Source organism: Geotrypetes seraphini, chromosome 2 (genome assembly GCF_902459505.1).
Source record: "Geotrypetes seraphini chromosome 2, aGeoSer1.1, whole genome shotgun sequence".
NCBI classification, from domain to species: domain Eukaryota; kingdom Metazoa; phylum Chordata; class Amphibia; order Gymnophiona; family Dermophiidae; genus Geotrypetes; species Geotrypetes seraphini.
Genome location: NC_047085.1, coordinates 499,310,248 through 499,330,650, shown reverse-complemented (window position 1 = coordinate 499,330,650; position 20,403 = coordinate 499,310,248). Strand labels below are relative to the sequence as shown.

At 51.3% G+C, this 20,403-nt stretch overlaps 1 protein-coding gene across 1 annotated transcript in view; it reads right to left on the bottom strand.

Moving 5' to 3' along the window:
• LOC117354948 (SCO-spondin-like) overlaps nucleotides 1-20,403 on the bottom strand; it is a 441,431-nt gene that overhangs the window by 90,671 nt on the left and 330,357 nt on the right. Inside the window, 5 exon segments of the mRNA XM_033932909.1 lie at nucleotides 2,555-2,686; nucleotides 4,085-4,252; nucleotides 6,968-7,177; nucleotides 18,276-18,443; nucleotides 19,734-19,775. Coding sequence (XP_033788800.1) covers nucleotides 2,555-2,686; nucleotides 4,085-4,252; nucleotides 6,968-7,177; nucleotides 18,276-18,443; nucleotides 19,734-19,775 — 720 coding nt within the window.

Sequence of the window (20,403 nt, the reverse complement as noted above, 5' to 3'; positions counted from 1 at the left end):
CCTGTACCTCTTTGGTTCTTCGCTGGCACGAGCAGCATCTCCGACCTGCTGTTCATGCTGACCTCGGTTCTCCCTCTGAAGTCACTTCCTGGTCGCAGGACCAGGAAATGACATCGGAGGGAGTCAAAGCCGGTTCGGGCAGCACATGACCCGTCAAATGCACGCAGGACAAACGCGTGCCGACAATTGAGCCCCAGCATTTGCGCGCACAACAAATGCGCGCACGGGAGGTCCACCCCGACAGGATACTATTTTGTCTTTTTGAGGGGGGGGTGGGGGGACCCTTCCCACTACACTTAACAGATTCATTTCCTATCGAGTGTTAGGGTTAGGTTTACAGCATGTATGGAACCCTTTTACTGGATACCTGGAAGGCCCTTGATTTGCTGAGACTCCTCAAGCCCCTCCCAAGGGAAGGGGCCTGAGGAGTCTCAGCAAATCAGGGTCTTCCATATATCCTTCATGGGTCGCAATTGTCCTACGCTCACTTGTCCGTGTGTGCAATTGTCGGCGCGCGTTTGTTGGAGCAGAATTTTCCTGCGCAGATTTGTCAGTGTACCGGGCAGCAGATTGGAGATGTCGTTTGTGCCGGCAAAGAGCCAGAGAGGTACTGTATGGGAAGGTGCACGCATGTGAGGTGGGGTTGGGAAGGAGTGTGGGGCAGAGAAGAAGGCAGGGGTCACCATCGCCCCGGGCGCCTACCACCCTCGCTACGCCACTGAGTGCAATCATGCATTCCATCATCAAACGGACAGATTATTCACTCTCTCCAAGGTAGGGAGAACGTTGAAAGGAGATAGATTCCGTACGAACATATGGAAGTTCTTCTTCACCCAAAGAGCGGCGGAAAACTGGAACGCTTTTCTGGCGTCTGTCATAGGGGAACACACCCTCCAGGGACTCAAAACAAAGTTAGACAAGTTCCTGCTGAACCAGAACATACACAGGTAGGGCTAGTCTCAGTTAGGGCGCTGGTCTTTGACCGGAGGGCTGCCGCGTGAGCTGCTGGGCATGATGGACCCCTGGTCTGAACCAGCAGCGGCAATTCTTATGTTCTTAAAAGTTGGTACATTTCCATTGCTCTGGCTTAAAAAGGTTGGAGGGTCTGGCTCTTTCCAACCATTTTGTAAACATCTGAAAACTTGGCCATGCTCAAAGTTGTAAATTCCGCCCCTCTCCACACTATTCCACTTCCATGTTGCATCTGTTCTCTTTTCTAATTTCTTGTAAACCGCGCCGGGCTCTACTGTTACAGAGAAGATGTTGTATATAAGCCTAAGGTTTAGTTTAGTTTAGATTAACAGTCAAACAAGGCTTTTGTACAAAAAAAAAGATGTTAGCTGCAGAGCCATAGGAAGTAAATTTACCTTTAATATGCTGATAACTGAAATACTCTCTTCCATAACTCGGCAATCACGGGACAGGTTGAAATACAGAAATATGGAAAAATAAGGGCAGGTCAAGAGCAAATGGCTTACCCAGTTGCCCATCCATATCATCATTCCCTTAGAGATGCCCCTTCCACCGTTCTACTTTTTAGATATACAGTACTACCCCGATATTCGCAGGGGTTCCGTTCCAGGAACCCCCCCGCGAATGCTGAAAAACCACGAATATGGTTTTTAGCGGGGGAGATAGGAGAGGGCACCCGGAGAGACAGGAGAGAGGGCAGCCGGAGTGCCGGCGAGTGAAGGAAATCACTCGCGGTACGCTCCGACCGCCTCTTCCCGCATTAAAGTCAGGCCTCACCAATCAGAAGCTGCTTTGACACGCAGCCCCTGATTGGCGAGGCCCGACTTTAGTGCAGGAAGAGGCGGGCGGAGCGTACCGCGAGCAATTTCCTTCACTCGCCGGCGCTCCGTCTGCCCTCTCTCCTGCCGCTGCAGCTGTCCTCTCCTGCCCGGTCATTCGCGGTCGGAAAATCCACGAATGACCGGGACCGCGAACAGCGAACCGCGAACGACTGGGGGGAGGGATACACTGTACACTTGATCGCACCAGCTCTACGCAGAGAAAAATCAGTGCCGAAACTAGAATTCCCTCTAAATGAGAGCGTCAGTTCAAGCTGTGGCCGAAGGTTGCAAAGCACAGAACATTCATCCGTGCAATGAAAGCAAGTAGAAGCGCAACATAGGCCCTCTTTTACGAAGGCGCGCTAATCGTTTTAGTGCGGGTATAGCAAGCGCGCTAGCCGCTAACGCGCCCATAGGACAACATGCGCGCGGTAGCGTTCAGTGCGTGCTGAAAAGATTAGCGCACCTCTGTAAAAGAGGGGGATAGTCTCAAGAAAACCAGTTTCACAAATGGGGGCTGCCAGCGGACCTATCCTTTTTACAAAGGTGCGCTAAGCTTTTTAGCGCGTGCTAAACGCTAACATGTGCATGTTAGCCTACGGACGCGCTGGCGGTTAGCGCACACGTTGATTTAGCGTGCGCTGAATCCGTGCAGCGCGCCTTCGTCAAAGAGGACCCAGCTCTTCAAAAGAGCCTCCTGCACGTACGCGGGCAGAGTTACGAGGACATTCTGCCGCCGAGCACACCGAGAATCCCCTTACCTGGAGGGCAGCGGCAGCCAGGCTCGCAGATCTCTCCATCCTTGCAGGCAATGCCTTGCTGGAAGTCGGAGCAATGCCGCGGACACCGATTGGCACACGTCACGTTCTCCAACTCAGGAGGGCAGCCCTCGGCTTTAGGGCAGCGCGCACAGTGCAAAGGTGAAGGAAGAAAGGCAGAAACAAGAATGTAAGTCGTGACCTTCAATTACAGCAGGGTAGATTCAGATTATTTATTTATTTTATTTTATTTATTCAATTTTCTATACCGTTCTCCCAGGGGAGCTCAGAAGGGTTTACATGCATTTATTCAGGTACTCAAGCAGTTTTCCCTCTCTGTCCTGGCGGGCTCACAATCTATCTAACGTACCTGGGGCAATGGGGGGATTGAGTGACTTGCCCAGGGTCACAAGGAGCAGCGTGGGTTTGAACCCACATCCTCAGGGTCCTGAGGTCGGAGCTTTAACCACTGCGCCACACTCTCCCCCTAGCCATTAGCCATTAAAAGGACCTCGCCAACTGTGAGGTTAAGTCGAGCACTAGAACAAGGTACTTTGAGAACAACGACAACAACAATTTATTATTTCTATAGCGCTACCAGGCGCAAACAGCACTGTGCATTGGATATGCAAGAGATAGCCCCTGCTCAAAAGAGCCAACAGTCTAATTATGAAAGACACACAGGACTAGGGTCCGGATTTTCCTGGACATGTCCTCCTTTTGAGGACATATCTGGGGGTCCAGACGGCTTTTCAAAACCCGCCACTTTGTCTGGGTTTTGAAAAGCCCCCGACGTCGGGACAGCATCCATGAATGCGCGGATGCAACGTGTGACGTCATCGCATCACATCCGCCTATGCGCAGATGCTGTCCCATCGCACGAATGGGTTAAGGGGTGGGGTTTGGGGCATGGCCATGGGTCCGGATTTTCCTGAAGGAAATTCTGGTTACCCTACACAGGACAAAAGGGGGAGTCAGAACATAGGGCTCGGGTAGAGATTTAGAGGGGGGCTGATGAGGTGGAATCATATAGGACAAAAAAAATGGAGTCTGAACTTAATACTCTTGTAGGGAATTAGAGGGGGCTGAAGGGGTGGTAGGGGACTATAGAGGACAAAAAAAATGGAGTCTGAACTTAATACTCTTGTAGGGAATTAGAGGGGGATGAAGGGGTGGTAGGGGACTATAGAGGGGATGACAGACAGATATGTTGGTTGTTGTTGATAGGTGCCATTGATTTGCGCTCGATGAATCGCAGAGCTACGTTGGTAGGGTTAGGATTTAAATAGAGAAATTGTGGAGTCCCCACTGTTAAGATATTTTTAGCATTAGACAAACGTTTTTCTGAAAGGTTTCAGACAGGCAGATCGTGCCTAGAGTTGGAACAGAGAACACTCAAAAAGATCAGTGGTTCTCAATCCAGTCCTCAGGGCCGATTGAGTTTTCAGGCTGTTTGCACCCTTTTTTTATTCACCTTGTCCCTCTCCCCAGTGAGCTTTTTATCACTGACTCCCCCCCCCATCCCATCCTTACCACAAGCCTTGGGATTACAGATCCGGAGTTGATACTTCTCTCCTGGACACTCCTTGCCTCCGTTTTTGGGCGGAGGGCTGACGCAAGCTCGCGACCTCACCGATTTTCCCCCTCCACAGGTCCGGTCGCACCAAGACCACGGGCTCCACTTGGACCAGCTGCCATCCACTGAAAGTCGGGGAAGACACAGAGGGGAGTGAGAGAGAGACAAAGGGCAAGGGGCGCAGGCCACAGAGAAAAGAAGCCAGCTACAGAGAAAGAATTAGAAAATGATTTAAAAAAAAAAAATGAAAGAATGGGAGCACAAGAATAAAAATGTAGAAATGACTAAAGCAAGAGAGGTATAACAAAGTAATTCCTAAAGCAGAATTTCCTAAACTGAGGGTCAGGACCCCAATCGGATCACAAAACCCACATTTGTGATCACAACCTGGGTGGCTCTTCACAGTGCATCATCATGTATCATGGGGTCACGGCCACAAAAATATTGAGACGCATGTCCTTTAGCACACATGGGCAAACTACAGCCCGCGGGCCATATCATGCCCATTTAGTTTTTAAATCTGGCCCGCTGACCATCCGAACCCCACCGACCGCGAGCCCTACTTACCTCCCTCCAGAGCAGGGCCGGAAGCACTCTAAACAGGGTGGTATGTAGGGCTCGCGGGCGGCGGGGTTTAGATGGGAGGGAAGGATGGAGGGTCAGCGGGGGTTTGGCTGCACGGCAGGGGCGGGGGCTCAAGGGTTCTGCTGCACAAGGGATGGGAGGGAGGGAAGGATGGAAGCTGGGCAAGGGTTCTGCTGCATGAGGGATGGGAGGGAGGGAGGGAAGGATAGAAGCTGGGCAAGGGTTCTGCTGCACAAGTGGATGGGAGGGATGGAGGGATAGTAAGATGCTCTTGGTCAGGCCCCTCTGTCAAATTTAAGAACCCATTGTGACCCATGAGTCAAAAAGTTTGCTCACCCCTTTCCTATAGGCTCCATTTTTGATCTCTGGGTTAGCACATTTCCCTATAGTTTAGCACTTTAGCTATACCTTGTTCAAACAACAGAGGGAGCTAGCTCTGTGAGATGCTAAATAGTGTGAATTCCACAAAGATGGTCCCAAGTGAGGCAATCAACTCTCGGTGTTGGTAGGGGGTACTATTCATGGTCCACAGGGGAGGAGATTCAATGTTAAATGATTAAAAGTGGCACCTGGTGATCAGGATAAGAACCATGACTGCAAGGTTCTGGAAGAGCCTACTAGACCAGGGCCACCACTGCAACAACATATGCAGGGATCCGGAAGGTTCGCCCCCCACATTTCGCCCCCAGCAATTCGCCCCTCACATTTCGCCCCCCACATTTCGCCCCCAGACACATTTCGCCCCCACACATTTCGCCCCCCGGATGTTTCGCCCCCACACATTTCGCCCCCACACATTTCGCCCCCACATTTCGCCCCCACACATTTCGCCCCCGTCTCGGAGCGCAAATCCTTACCTCGGAGCGCAAATCAGTCCAGCTACTGTTGTGAGCGTGAGAGAAGCCAAGGGGGATCGAGGCTTGGCCAAAGCGAGACAGCGTCCCGCGAGAGCTGTGCGCGAGCGAAGCCAAGGGGGGGAGGGAGTTGTGAGCGTGAGAGAAGCCAAGGGGGATCGAGGCTTGGCCAAAGCGAGACAGCGTCCCGCGAGAGCTGTTCGCGAGCGAAGCCAATGGGGGGGTAGGGAGTCGAAGCCTGGGGATGAAGGGGGATCGGGGCTTGGGCCGAAAGGGAACATGAGCTGTGCGCGAGCGAAGCCAAGGGGGGGTAGGGAGTCGAAGCCTGGGGATGAAGGGGGATCGGGCCCAAGGCCAGAGCGAGACAGCGGAAAGGGATGAAGGGGGATCGGGGCTTGGCCCGAAAGGGAACATGAGCTGTGCGCGAGCGAAGCCAAGGGGGGGTAGGGAGTCGAAGCCTGGGGATGAAGGGGGATCGGGGCTTGGGCCGAAAGGGAACATGAAAGGGAACATGAAAGTAGCCGTGTTCAGCACACACATCCCACCCTTCTCTAATACAGCTGTCTAATGCTGCAGTTGATTGCATCTCTCCAGAAGCCTCGATCCCCCTTGGCTTCTCTCGCGCTCACAACAGTAGCTGGACTGATTTGCGCTCCGAGGTAAGGATTTGCGCTCCGAGACGGGGGCGAAATGTGTGGGGGCGAAATGTGGGGGCGAAATGTGGGGGGGCGAAATGTGGGGGCGAAATGTGTGGGGGCGAAATGTGTGGGGGCGAAACATCCGGGGGGCGAAATGTGTGGGGGCGAAATGTGTGGGGGCGAAACATCCGGGGGGCGAAATGTGCGGGGGCGAAATGTGAGGGGCGAATTGCTGGGGGCGAAATGTGGGGGGCGAAACTTCCGTGAACCCATATGCATAAGCTGGAAGGGGATATAAACCATAGCATGAGGCTCACATAGGAGGCCCTTGGAGTACAGAGCAGTGAGCCATTGACAGCGCCGGTTCCAGAATTACACCTTCAGCACAGGTAGACGCTGGAAATATAGGCAAGGGTTTTCCAGCCCTACATTTCCTTTGATGTGAATCGTGCCTCCGTAATCACGGTAGTTGCTTTAGGCCGCCACAGTGGCTTTAGGTAGCCTAAAGCGCCTACGGAGGCAGGATTCCAGTGCCGATATTTTAGGAATCAGTTAAAAATGTCGTTTAAATGGCATTTCTTTTTACAGAGCTTGTGCGCCTACCGGCATCATTTTGAGAATCCAGCCCTGAGTCTTTCTGCTGCAATTAAAGTGGATAGGTGGGACCATTTCTTGAAGGACTGTATTCCTGGTCCCAGGAATTTAGACTGCTAGTTAGGGAGAAGGCCAGCATCCTGCCAAACATTTCTCTGAGGAGTTCTACCTTTGCAGGCCTGGAGATTACAGAAACGCCTTTCGCTGTTTCCTGTCAGGATGTCCTCGCACCAGATACCGCTGTCCCCGGGAGGGTTGTATGTGCGGAGGCGTCTTTGCTGTCCCACACCGCAGGAGCGAGAGCATTCGCTCCAGTCTGACCAGACGTTCCAGGAGCAGTTCCTGCTGTGGCACTCCTCACCAATGCACAGAGGGGTATCTGAGGGAAGCAAAATAAGGAAAGGAAAAACATTAGAAAGAGCAGAGAAAGCATTATTAGGTAAGAGTAAAAGCATTTTCTTGGCAAGGCTTCCAATCTAATCTGATCTAATCAGTGGTCTATTCCGCTGTTTTTCCAATTCAGGTTCAGAGTGGATTACAACAGGATGAATCCTACTTTAAGGGGAGCACATATACTTAAAAATTATTGCACAAAGAGATAAAATATTAAGAATAACATTAATCAAAAAATTAGGTCTTTAAAACTTTATGAAAAATAATATACAAATTCAGGCTTCTAGAGGAATTCTTTTTCACATCTGAACTGCCTGACAAGAAAACAATTTCTTCCTAATTACTCTAAAAACAGTTGGAATCCGAAGTTTAAAGCTACAGTTACTCTGTGTAGTAATACAATTAGCTGGAATACATACAAGAGATGGTAATTGTTTTGGAGGATCTAATATAATAAAACCCTAGCCGCGTATGCGCACTCTTACTGGCGTGTTCCCTGATCCGTACGTCCATGACCGGCAAGAGTGCGTATGTGAGCATACAATGGCCCCGCATTCACGGTCTCGCTGGCTCCCTTAATAAAGTTTTTTGCGGTGGCGGCTCATCGACAAAAAAGACTCCAGCCACTTTGCCGGCTCCCCACTCACTCCGTAAGTAATTTCTTCGCGGTCTGACCCTCCCATCTCTTCCCGACGTCTGACCGGCTCACTTAGTCCTTTGCCGCCCCCCCCTTCCCTTCCCACAGTCCCGAATCCAAACCTGCCGACTCCAGCAGCGTCTGCAGCACTCTACACATGATGTTTCGGGGCCTTCTACTGCTCTGATTTGCTCTGCAGCGTCTCTGATGATGTCATCAGGGACGTGCCAGAGTAAATCAGGGCAGTAGAAGGCCCCGAAGCAGCATGTGTAGAGTGCTGCAGATGCTGCTGGAATCGGCAGGTTTGTCGAGACCATGGGAAGGGAAGGGGGGGGGGCCGTAAGGGACTAAGGAAGCCAGCCAGACCACGGGAAGGGAAAGGGGGGGGTGTAGGGGAATGCTGCTGTTGCACAGGGAAGTGGTGTGGGAGGAGGGAAATGGAGGGGGAGGGAATGCTGCTGCTATAGCTGCTGCACAGGAAGTGGGGGGGGGATCGAAATGCTGCTGCTGCACAGGGAAATAGGGTGGGGGAAATTCTGCTGCAAAAGGAAATGGAGGGGGAAGGAATGCTGCTGTGGCTACTGCACAGGGAAGTGGGGGGAGAGAAATGCTGCTGCATAGGAGGCAGGGAGAGAGACGGATAGATAGAAAGAAAGACAGACAGCAGGAGGAAGGGAGACAGAAAAAAAAGAAGAAAGACACAAGGGCAGGGAGAGATACAGAAAGACAGACAGACAAAGAGGGCCAGGGAGAGAGACAGACAGAAAGAAAGACAGCAGGAGGGAGAGAGAGACAGAAATAAAGACAGACAGACATATATTCTAGCATCCGTTAATGTAACGGGTTAAAAGGAGAAATTAGGTTCTTACCTGCTAATTTACTTTCTTTTAGTTTCTCCAGACCAGTAGAGGTTAATCTTTACAAATGGGTATATATCCAATCATGACCAGCAGGTGGAGACTGAAAACAAAACTTTGGGACAGTATATACTATCCTCCCTTCTCTATTTCCCTCAGTCTGCCGAATAGCCAAGCAGAACCAAGAACTGGAAAACAGAAAGAAAAACAATACTCCGAACAGGAGTAACAAATAACATACCCAAATGCTGTTGGAAAATGCAGAGGAGAAATACCCGAAGGAAAATGTCCCCACAGCTCGCCAGCTAAGCCAGCCGAACCACAGCCGCTGTTCTTTAATTCTCCCCGGCCCTAGAAAAATACTAGAACCCGCAGCAAAAAACAAAAACTGCCCGCGAAACAGCCCCAACAACAACAACAACAGACAGGGTGGGGACCTCTACTGGTCTGGAGAAGCTAAAAGAAAGTAAATTAGCAGGTAAGAACCTAATTTCTCCTTCTTTAGCACTCTCCAGACCAGTAGAGGTTAATCTTTACAAATGGGACGTACCAAAGCAGTCCCTCTCACGGGCGGGACCCCCGAAGGGCCGATACCAGAACACGCTCACCGAACACCGCGTCCCGACGCGCCTGAACATCTACCCGATAATGTCTAACAAATGAATGCAAGGAGGACCAAACCGCAGCCTTATAAATATCCACCGGAGGCACGAGCGACGACTCAGCCCAAGAAGCCGCCTGACCCCGAGTGGAATGAGCCTTGAGAAACTCCGGAACCGTTTTCTGACTCAGAAGATAAGCGGAAGCAATCGTCTCCTTGATCCAGCGCGCAATAGTAGCCTTAGAAGCGCCAGCCCCCCGACGAGGACCCGCCAGAAGAACAAAGAGATGATCGGAGCTCCGAAATTCCCGGGTCCGCTGCACATAAGCGCGGAGGACCCGACCGACATCCAACTTGCGCAGCTGCCGTTGCTCAGAAGAGCTCTCCCAACTACCCAAGACCGGGAGGACCACCGATTGATTGACATGAAAAGGAGAAACTACTTTCGGCAGAAAAGAAGGAACAGGCCGCAAAACAACCCGCTCCCTCGAAAATTCCAAGAAGGGAGCCCTACAAGAGAAAGCCTGTAGCTCAGAAACCCGCCTAGCGGAAGTAATGGCCACCAAAAAGACCGACTTCAGCGGAAGGTCCTTCAAAGAACAGCCATCCAACGGCTCGAAAGGCGGGCGCACCAAAACCGAGAGAACCAGATTGAGATCCCAAGAGGGAATCGAGGGCCGAATGGGAGGCCTGAGCAACTTGGCCGCCCGAAGAAAGCGAATTACATCAGGAATGGCCGACAAACGCTGACCTGTCACCAGCCCCCGAAAAGCCGCCAGTGCCGCCAGTTGAACCCGGAGAGAAGACCAAGCCAGGCCTCTATCCAGGCCATCCTGCAAGAACTCTAGAATGTTAGGCAGGGAAGCGCGAAAAGAGACCACTCCCCGCGCCCGGCACCATTCCTCAAAAAGACGCCAAACCCGCACATAAGCCCGAGAGGTAGAAAGCCTCCGGGACCCCAAAAGTGTAGAGATCACCTTATCTGAATATCCCTTCTTACTAAGGCGGCCCCTTTCAAGAGCCAAGCCGTAAGACAAAAGGGAGACGGGTCGAACATGGGAATGGGACCCTGCGTCAGAAGATCGCACACGAGAGGCAGAGGAAGAGGATCCGCCACCAGATGCCTCACCAGATCCGCATACCACGGACGACGAGGCCAATCCGGAGCCACCAAAACCACCAGCCCCGGATGGCGAACAATGCGAAGCAGTACTCTGCCCACTAATGGCCAAGGAGGGAACACATACAACAGCCCCTCCGTTGGCCACGGTTGGACCAGAGCATCCAGACCCTCGGCCAGACCATCCCTGCGACGACTGAAGAAGCGGGGCACTTTGGCGAGCTCTGCGCACGCGGAGATGGTGCGGTATACAAACCTAAGGTTTAGTTTAGTTTAGTTTAGTTTAGTTGCCACTTGTGGCCATCAGATCCATCAGGGGCTGCCCCCAAGCCTGCACTATCAACTGAAACGCCACGGCGCCGAGACACCACTCTCCTGGATCCAAGAAGTGACGACTGAGGAAGTCCGCCTGAACATTTTCTACCCCGGCAATGTGAGAGGCCGAGAGGTCCAGAAGATGTGACTCCGCCCAAACCATGAGCCGAGCCGCCTCCTGCGCCACCTGAGTGCTCTTGGTGCCCCCCTGACGATTGACATAAGCCACCGCCGTGGCATTGTCCGACAGGACTCTGACCGACTTGCCCAACAAAAGGGAGTGGAAAGCCAACAGCGCCAGCCGGACCGCTCTGGTCTCCAACACGTTGATCGACCAGGAGGCCTCCTCCGCGGACCAGGTACCCTGAGCTGAGTGACCCAGACACTGAGCCCCCCAACCCAGGAGACTCGCATCCGTAAGGAGCACCGTCCACTGCGGAAGATCCAGACCCACCCCCTGAACTAGGTGAGGGGTCTGGAGCCACCAACGCAGACTGCAGCGCGCCAAGCCTCGCAGGGGAACCGGAACATCCATCCCGTGCCTCTGGGGAGACCACCTCCGGAGCAGAGCATACTGGAGAGGACGCATGTGGGCCCGCGCCCACCTCACCACGTCCAGGACGCCGCCATCGACCCCAAGACCTGGAGGAAATCTCGCGCCCGAGGACACCGGGACGCCAAAAGCAGGCGAATCTGAGATTGCAATTTGCTCACCCGGGCCTCTGGGAGGAAGACCTTCCCCAAGGAGGTGTCGAACAGCACCCCAAGGTACTCCAGACGCTGAGCCGGGACCAACCGGCTCTTGGAAAGGTTGACCACCCAGCCCAGCGACCGGAGAAACTCCACCACCCGAGCCGTAACCCGGGAGCTTTCCTGCAACGACTTTGCCCGAATTAACCAGTCGTCCAGGTAGGGGTGTACCAGGATGCCCTCCGACCGCAAGGCTGCCGCGACGACCACCATCACCTTGGTGAACGTCCGGGGAGCCGTGGCCAGCCCAAAGGGAAGCGCACAGAACTGATAGTGCCGACCCAAGATCGCAAAGCGCAGGAAACGCTGATGAGAGGCCCGAATGGGAACATGTAAGTAGGCCTCCGTCAGATCGAGAGAAGTGAGAAACTCCCCCGGCTGAACCGCCAGAATGACCGATCGCAGAGTTTCCATACGGAAAGAGGGAATCTTGAGAGCCCTGTTGACCCCTTTCAAATCGAGGATGGGCCGAAAGGTCCCCTCCTTCTTGGGCACCACAAAGTAAATGGAGTACCTGCCCGTGCCCCACTCCGGAGGGGGCACTGGAACAACTGCCCTGAGATCTAGCAAGCGCTGAAGGGTCTGGCGAAAAGCCTGCGTCTTCCCAGGAGTCTGACATGGAGAAGCGAGGAAAAAATCCGGCAGAGAGCGGGCGAACTCCAGGGCATAACCGTCCCGCACCACCTCCAGGACCCACTGATCGGACGTGATCTCGGCCCATTTGGGGAAAAAGTTGCGCAGCCGGGCCCCCACCGGAACCAAAGAGGGCGCCGGCAAGGCGTCATTGTGCAGGACGGGAAGCGGGGGAACCGGCGGAGGGATTCCCTGCCCCCCGACGGGCCCCCCGAAAGGGCTGCATGCGCTGGAAGAACCGACCCCGGGAAAACCCCGGAGACTGGAAAGAAGCAGCCCCACGCCCAGGGCGATACTTGCGAAATTCCCGCAAACGCCCCCGGGCCGCACCACCCCGAGACGCAGGGCGGGCACGGTCCTCCGGCAGATGGGGAACTTTCGAGTCCGACAGAGTCTGAATCAACTTATCCAAGTCCTCTCCAAATAAAAACGACCCCCGAAAGGGAAATTTAGTAAGCTTAGCTTTGGACGCAGCATCCGCCGCCCAAGCGCGCAGCCACGACACACGCCTTGCGGCCACGCCAAAAGCCATAGACTTAGCCGAGATCCGCACCAAGTCATATAGAGCAACTGAGAGGAATGAGGCAGCCATCTCAATCTTCGCTACCTCCTGATCCACCAGAGACCAGTCATCAGACTCCCGATCCAAGACACGCTCCGCCCACCGAAACACGGCGCGAGCGACCACTCCCCCACAAATAGCCGCCTGGACCCCAAAGGCAGAGACCTGAAAATTTTGCTTAAGTATGTTCTCCAACTTGCGCTCCTCGGAGTCCCGGAAGGCAGAACCGCCCTCAACAGGCACGGTATGCCGCTTGGAAATTGCCGAGACCACCGCATCAACGACTGGCGAAGCTAACGTAGCCCGATCCCCTTCTGGAATGGGATACAGGCGAGCCATGCTGCGCGCCAGCCGAAACGGCGTCTCCGGCGTTTTCCACTGCTCCAGAATAATATCCCGAATATCCTGATGCATAGGAAAAGAGCAGGAAACGGAACGGATCCCCCGTAACAGAGGGTCCCCCACACGCGGAGTCTCCGGCGGCGCATCCTCAAAACGCAAAACCGAAGAAACCTGTTGAATAAGGTCAGGCAGCTCATCTCTCTGAAAAAGCCGCACCACGGACGCCTCTTCACCGACGAACGGGAAACCCGACCACCCGCCGCCAGCTTCCGTCCCCTCCAGAGGGTCCTGGAATTCCTCAGAAGGGTCCAGGTCCTCCTCCAGACCGACACGTTCCTCCGACCACAAATCCTCATCCCACGAAACCCGCAGACGCTTGGACAAGGGAGGCGGCGGAGGGGACGCCACACCAGACGAGAGAGGCAAAGCCGCAGGGAGCGCGGAGGAAACCCCACCCCCCGAAACCCCCTGGGCGCAACCGGGACCCCCAGCCGCCTGAAAATAGGCTCTGCATAAGGAAAAAAATAAATCAGGAGAAAAACCCCCCGAGGGTCCCAAGGGACTCCCTGCCACAGCAGGGGACCCAGCAGAAACCTGCCCCTGCATAGACAAAACAGGGGGAAGGTCACCTGAGGTGGAAGACAAAATGGAGGGGCCAGACAGAGAAGATGGCGACTTTCCCGCCAAAAAAGCTCCCTCCATAGCCTGTAGCGGCTGAGAGACCTGAACAGTCTCAGCCGCTAAAGCAGGCAAGCCGGCATCAGCTGTCAAAAAATCAGCTGAGAGGGAATCCTCAAAAACCCGACCATCGGCGGCTCGGGGAATCCCTCCGTGGGCAGATGGAGAAGACCGGGCTTCTCCACTGCTCCCTGCCGACTCGCGAGGCACCATCGGCGGGGAGCTCTGGGCGCCTGCAGCCGCTGCCGACGGAGCTCCTCCACCGCACCGGCCTGAACACCGCTTGCACAGGCCGGCCGCGAGTGCCTCGCGTCTGGAGCACAATGAGCACTTTTTCCCTTTAGAAGTGCTCATTGCTCCATATGCGACCTAGCTGTAAAAAAGTGCCGGTTAGGTGAAAAAAAACAGTAAAATACAGTTTTCTTAAAGGAAAACAACCCTCCAGACCAGCACTACCTCAGGATTTTTTTTTTTTTTAAATTTTTTTTTTACAGAACAGACTCCACAGGCTCTCGAAGCAATATGCCTTGCTTGATTTAGGGAGCAAGGCTTACTGCTGAGGCTCCTCTAAAAAAATGTGGGGAGGTGGAGGAAGTGGGGGGAGGGACCCCGCTCGAGACCCGCCGGGTTTGACACCCCCGAGGTCGGACGAACCCCCAAACAGGGTCCGCCCAAGCTCCGTCCGGCCAAAAACAGGGACAATAAACCCCCTAAACAAGTTCCAACAGCCCTACCAAGGGAGATGGGTACAGATCACATCAACACCTGCTGGAGACTGAAAGAAGACTGAGGGAAATAGAGAAGGGAGGATAGTATATACTGTCCCAAAGTTTTGTTTTCAGTCTCCACCTGCTGGTCATGATTGGATATATACCCATTTGTAAAGATTAACCTCTACTGGTCTGGAGAGTGCTAAAGAATACTAGTTACCACATAAAGCCTAGATTTGATACCTTAAACCTAATCCTGTATCTAATCAGAAGCCAGTGCAATTTGCGTAAAACAGGTGAAACCCTTTCAAATTTTCTAACTGAAAAGATTATTCTAGAAGATGTATTTTTGAAACAACTGTAATCTAGTAAGAACCTTTTCATAAGAACATAAGAACTTAAGCAATGCCTCTACTGGATCAGACCTGAGGTCCATCGTGCCCAGCAATCCGCTCACGCGGCGGCCCAGCAGGTCCAGGACCTATGCAGTAATCCTCTATCTATACCACTCTATCCCCTTTTCCAGCAGGAAATTGTCCAATCCTTTCTTGAACCCCAGTACTGTACTCTGCCCTATTACGCCCTCTGGAAGCGCATTCCAGGTGTCCACCACACGTTGGGTAAAGAAGAACTTCCTAGCATTTGTTTTGCATCTGTCCCCTTTCAACTTTTCTGAATGCCCTCTTGTTCTTTTATTTTTCGAAAGTTTGAAGAATCTGTTCCTCTCTACTCTCTCTATGCCCTTCATGATCTTGTAAGTCTCTATCATATCCTCTCTAAGTCTCCTCTTCTCCAGGGAAGAGAGTCCCAGTTTTCCCAATCTCTCAGTGTATGAAAGGTTTTCCAAACCTTTTATCAGACATGTCGTTCTCCTCTGAACCCTCTCGAGTATCGCCATATCCTTCTTAAGGTACGGCGACCAATATTGGACGCAGTACTTCAGATGTGGACGCATCATCGCCCGATACAACAGCAGGATAACTTCTTTCGTTCTGGTTGTAATACCCTTCTTGATTATGCCTAGCATTCTGTTTGCCTTCTTAGCGGCCGCTGCGCACTGTGCCATCGGCTTCATTGTCATGTCCATTACTCCCAAGTCCCTTTCTTGGGTACTCTCATTCAATAACATCCCTACCATCGTATAGTTGTACCTCAGGTTTCTGTTTCCCACATGTAATACTTTACATTTCTCAACATTGAACTTCATCTGCCATCTCGTTGCCCATTCCCCTAGTTTGTTCAAGTCCCTTTGCAATTCTTCGCAGTCCTCTTTAGTCCGAGCTCCACTAAATAGTTTGGTGTCGTCCGCAAATTTTATTATCTCACACTTCATCCCTGTTTCTAGATCATTTATGAATATATTAAATAGCCGCAGCCCGAGCACCGAGCCCTGCGGGACCCCACTCGTGACCCTCCTCCAGTCCGAGTAGTGGCCCTTCACTCCTACCCTCTGTTTCCTACCTGCCAACCAGTTTCTGATCCATCTATGTACGTCTCCTTCCACCCCATGGTTCTTCAGTTTCCGGAGTAGGCGTTCATGGGGCACCTTGTCAAAGGCTTTTTGGAAATCTAGATATATGATGTCTATGGGGTCTCCTTTGTCCATCCATTTGTTAATTCCTTCGAAGTGCAATAAGTTCGTTAGGCACGATCTCCCCTTGCAGAAACCATGTTGACTGGTTATCAGAAGTTCGTTTCTTTCAAAATGTTCATCGATGTTTTTCTTTTATCAGTGCTTCCGCCATTTTCCCCGGAACCGAGGTCAGGCTCACCGGTCTGTAGTTCCCAGAGTCACCTCTTGATCCCTTTTTAAAGATGGGCATAACGTTGGCTATCTTCCAGTCCTCCGTGATCATGCCTGTTTTCAGGGATAGATTGCAAATTTGCTGCAGTAGTTCCGCTATCTCCTCCTTTAATTCCTTCAGAACTCTTGGATGGATTCTGTCCGGACCCGGGGATTTGTCAGTTTTTAGTTTTTCTACCTGCCTGCGTACATCTTCAAGGCTCACTTCCATGGATGTTAATTTTTCTGCTTGATTTCCATTGAAGAATTACTCAGGTTCCGGTATGTTGGATGTGGCTTCGTTTGTAAATACAGATGAAAAGAACATGTTAAGTCTTTCTGCCACTTCTTTCTCCTCCTTCACCACTCCCTTCCTGTCTCCGTCGTCCAGTGGTCCGACCTCCTCCCTAGCCGGTTGCTTACCTTTAACATATCTAAAGAACGGTTTGAAATTTCGTGCTTCCCTGGCTAGCCTCTTTTCATACTCTCTTTTGACTTTTTGAACCACTCGGTGACATTCCAGTTCCCCTCAGTTTTGTCCTTTTTCCATTTCCTGAATGAATTTTTCTTATTGCCTATCGCTTCCTTCACTATTTTAGTTATCCACGACGGGTCTTTTGTTCGACTCTTTTTGCACCCCTTTCTGAGTCTGGGGATATACAGATTTTGTGCCACAGTTAACAGAATTGCAGTAATCCAAATATTGGCAAAGTACTCAAAAACTAGATTGTGACAAGATAGCTCTTATAATGCTCAGTTGTCGAAGACGGAAAAAGAATTTTTTTGACAGCATTCTCATAGGATGATTCAATTCCAAATCAGAATCCAGGATTACACCTAAGATTCTAGATGCATTATCTCGTCTCAAAACTTCAGCAGATATTAACTTTACTCCATTCATACAGATACTCTCGTAATTTTCCAAACCAATAAGTTTTGTCCCACTCATTGTGCAGTGAGAGCAAGGCAGGAGCATTATTTAGGAAGTTGCAGAACCACTTGAAATGCTCCCCTGCAAATTCGCAGTCAGCGGTTCGTGGTTCCGGTCATTCGCGGTATTTACCAATCAGGAGCTGCGTGTCAAAGCAGCTCCTGATTAGTGAGGCCTGACTTCAGTACAGGAAGAGGCGGTCAGAGCATACAGCAAGTAATTTCCTTCACTCGTTGGCACTCCGGCTGCCCTCTCCTGCCTCTCCAGCTGCCCTCTCCTGTTTCCCCTGCCTAAAAACCGTATTTGCGGTTTTTTGAAATTCACGGGGGTTCCTGGAACGGAACCCCTGCGAATTTCGGGGGAGTACTGTATATCAAAATATTAACTTGCCCAACATTTTGTGAATGCATTATCTCTCTGCTGTGGGGTTATCGGTGCAATATAAGAACTGAAGTGTGTCACCTATGAGCTGCGGGGGTGTCAGTGTGAAGTGTACTTTGTGGATGCTGGTGTGATATGAAAATAGTGACTGTGCTACCCATTGCGTTTCTGGTGGTGCGGTGTGATATGATATTTGTAAGTGTGCTCTGTTTGTGCTGTGAATGGAATGTGACGTTAGGGAGCACATGTCCTGTGGGCTTCCAGGGCCATAAGAGGGAAGTGAATGTGATCAGTGGCGTAGTGATGGTGAGCGGCGCCTGGGGCAGTGGCGCCCTTATCTCGCCCTCTTCCCTACCCCCCCTGGCCATGCGGGCACGCCTCTTCACAGTAGCTTTTTAACTTTGGAGCAAGCAGCCACGAACTTGCTGCCCGTGTTGGCTTGAGCACTCTCTGACATCCCGGAAGTGACGTCGGAGAGAGCGCCGAAATCAACGCGGGCCGCAAGTTTGTGGCTGCTCGTGCTGAAGTTTAAAAGGTATAAGGGAAGGGAAGGGGCGCACACACGGCAGGGGAGAAGAGTGGGAAGGAGGGGTTGAGTGGAGGAAGGGTGCCAGCGTCCCGAGGAAGACCGCGCCCCCCCCTCACTACGCCACTGATTACGATGGTGTCAGTGCAGTGAAGTGTTCTCTGTATGCTGTGAGTTTGTCAGCAGGGCAGTGTAAGGTTCATGTGTTACCGGAGTACCAAAGAGGGAGACGGTTGCGCTGGTGCAGTGTTGCATTACCTGTGCACTGAGGAAGATTGCAGCTTTGCTCCTGGAATGATTCTCCGGTGCAATTCATCCCTCTGGCGCAGAAACGTGTCCGTGTTTTCACCGCTGGGTTCTCTGCGTCAGTGCAGGTCTTTGAGCAGGGAGTCCAGGAGGACCAGGGCTGAAACCCCCCTTCCCACCCTGGAAAGAACATGTGCAAACAATTCACACTGGCAGACCAGACATGAGAAAGAAAATAAGGTAAAGGAGATGGAACCTGATATACAGCTTTTTCTCTGTGGTTATGAAGGGACATGTATCATGTCCTTAGGCCATGTTTTGAAGCTGTAAGAAAACCAGACCCTGTTTGTTTTTCCTTCTCTGATGTTTGAAAAGATATGTTCTTAACTTGTTGTGAAGTGAATTCAATTGTTTTTATAAGCCGTATTTGCAAACAGCTTTAGATTAGGGACTCTGCTGGCCAAGGCTCTTCTGACCTTTTGGACTCCAGTCTTGAGATATAAAAATGCTGATGTCTTTAAAGTTTCATGTGACCTGTGTCCATATATGGTTTGTGTTTATGTCACATGCTGACAACACTGATTCATGTAGAATAATATAAAAGGGATGTAAAGGTCACAATAAATTGGACATGTTTTGGAGATCATTTCTTGCCTCTACAATATGTCCCCAGGTGCACCTGACTTCCAAATGGCAGAGAAAGTATGGGGCAGGAATTGGGACCTAATCCTTTTCAGGTTACACAAAGTGCTTTATATCTTTTAGACAGGTGCTTATTTTGTTCCTGGGACTACAAAGTGTTAAGTGACTTGCCCAGAATCACAAGGAGCTGTAGTGGGAATTGAACTCAAAACCTCAGGGTGCCGAGGCCGCTGCTCTAACCACTAGGCCACTCCTCCACTCTGCACAAAGTGTTGCAATATCAGTCAGAAGACATCAGAAGCATTGCGAGGCAGGAAAATCTATTCTACATTAAGTGCTGGTACAATGTTCACATAGAAACACAGTCAGTCCCCAAATCAAAAACAGAAAAGCATGAGTGTAGCATTCATGTGTGCTTGCATGTTGCAAGCTTCAAATTTCAACAATGAGCTGTAGGTGACAGCTTTTCACTGGGTCTCCCAATTTACAGGGGCCTTTTCTTGAAAGATAGTTTTCTTGTTATTTTTGGAAGAGTTCTTCTGTTAAGTGTAAATGATTTTTATACCATTCTTTTTATAATTATTTTGTGAACCGCTTAGCTTTTAAGCGGGGTATAAGTTTTTAAATTAATGAGTGAAAGACATGTCCCCTATAACTGATCCTCATTGTTAAATATCCAAGAAGACTAACATAGGATCTGCAGTATTTTACTCTAAGACTTAGATGCATTTGCTGCATCACCAACTTGGTCCTCCAAGCCTAGACTTCCATACATAAAAGTCATTTCAGATAATATGAATGCTGAGGAGTGAAAGCTCTGTTATCTACCTGGCAAGCCAGTGGGAGGCTCTACGGTGGGACCAAGGGTTGCTGAAAAGAAAGAATGAAAAAAGAAGTTTAGAATCCTATTGCTCTGGGCTCTACATATCTTCCAAGGAATCTAAAATCAATTCTTTGTTTAACAATTTAACAGCAAGCTATTACTACCGTGTTTCCCCGAAAATAAGCCCTACCCTGAAAATAAGCCCTAGCAATGATTTTCGGGGTAGGTCTTAATATAAGCCCTACCCCCAAAAATAAACCCTAGTCACCGGTAGCAGCAGCGCTCCCCCCCAAGACCCTTCAATCTCTCCCACCCATCTGAACCCCGGCTGCGAGACCGAAATACAGTACCTTATAACAAACCGCATCGTCGGCAGCACAGGCCCCATCGCGGCTTTCTAATGCCAGGGCGTTCCTCTGTTGCGTTATAAGGTACTATATTTCGGTCTCGCGGTCAGGGTTCGGATGGGTGGTAGAGATGAAAGGGTCAGCAGGAAGAGGGGGGAGTGCGCAGTGGCGATGGGAGGGATTTAAAAAATGCTCCACGGGGGGATGGGAAGAAGGGAGGGATATAAGTTGCAAGGGTTCTGCTGCACAAGGGATGGGAAGGAGGGAGGGATAGAAGCTGCAAGGGTTCTGTTGCACAGGGGGGATGGGAGGGAGGGGGGAGGGATAG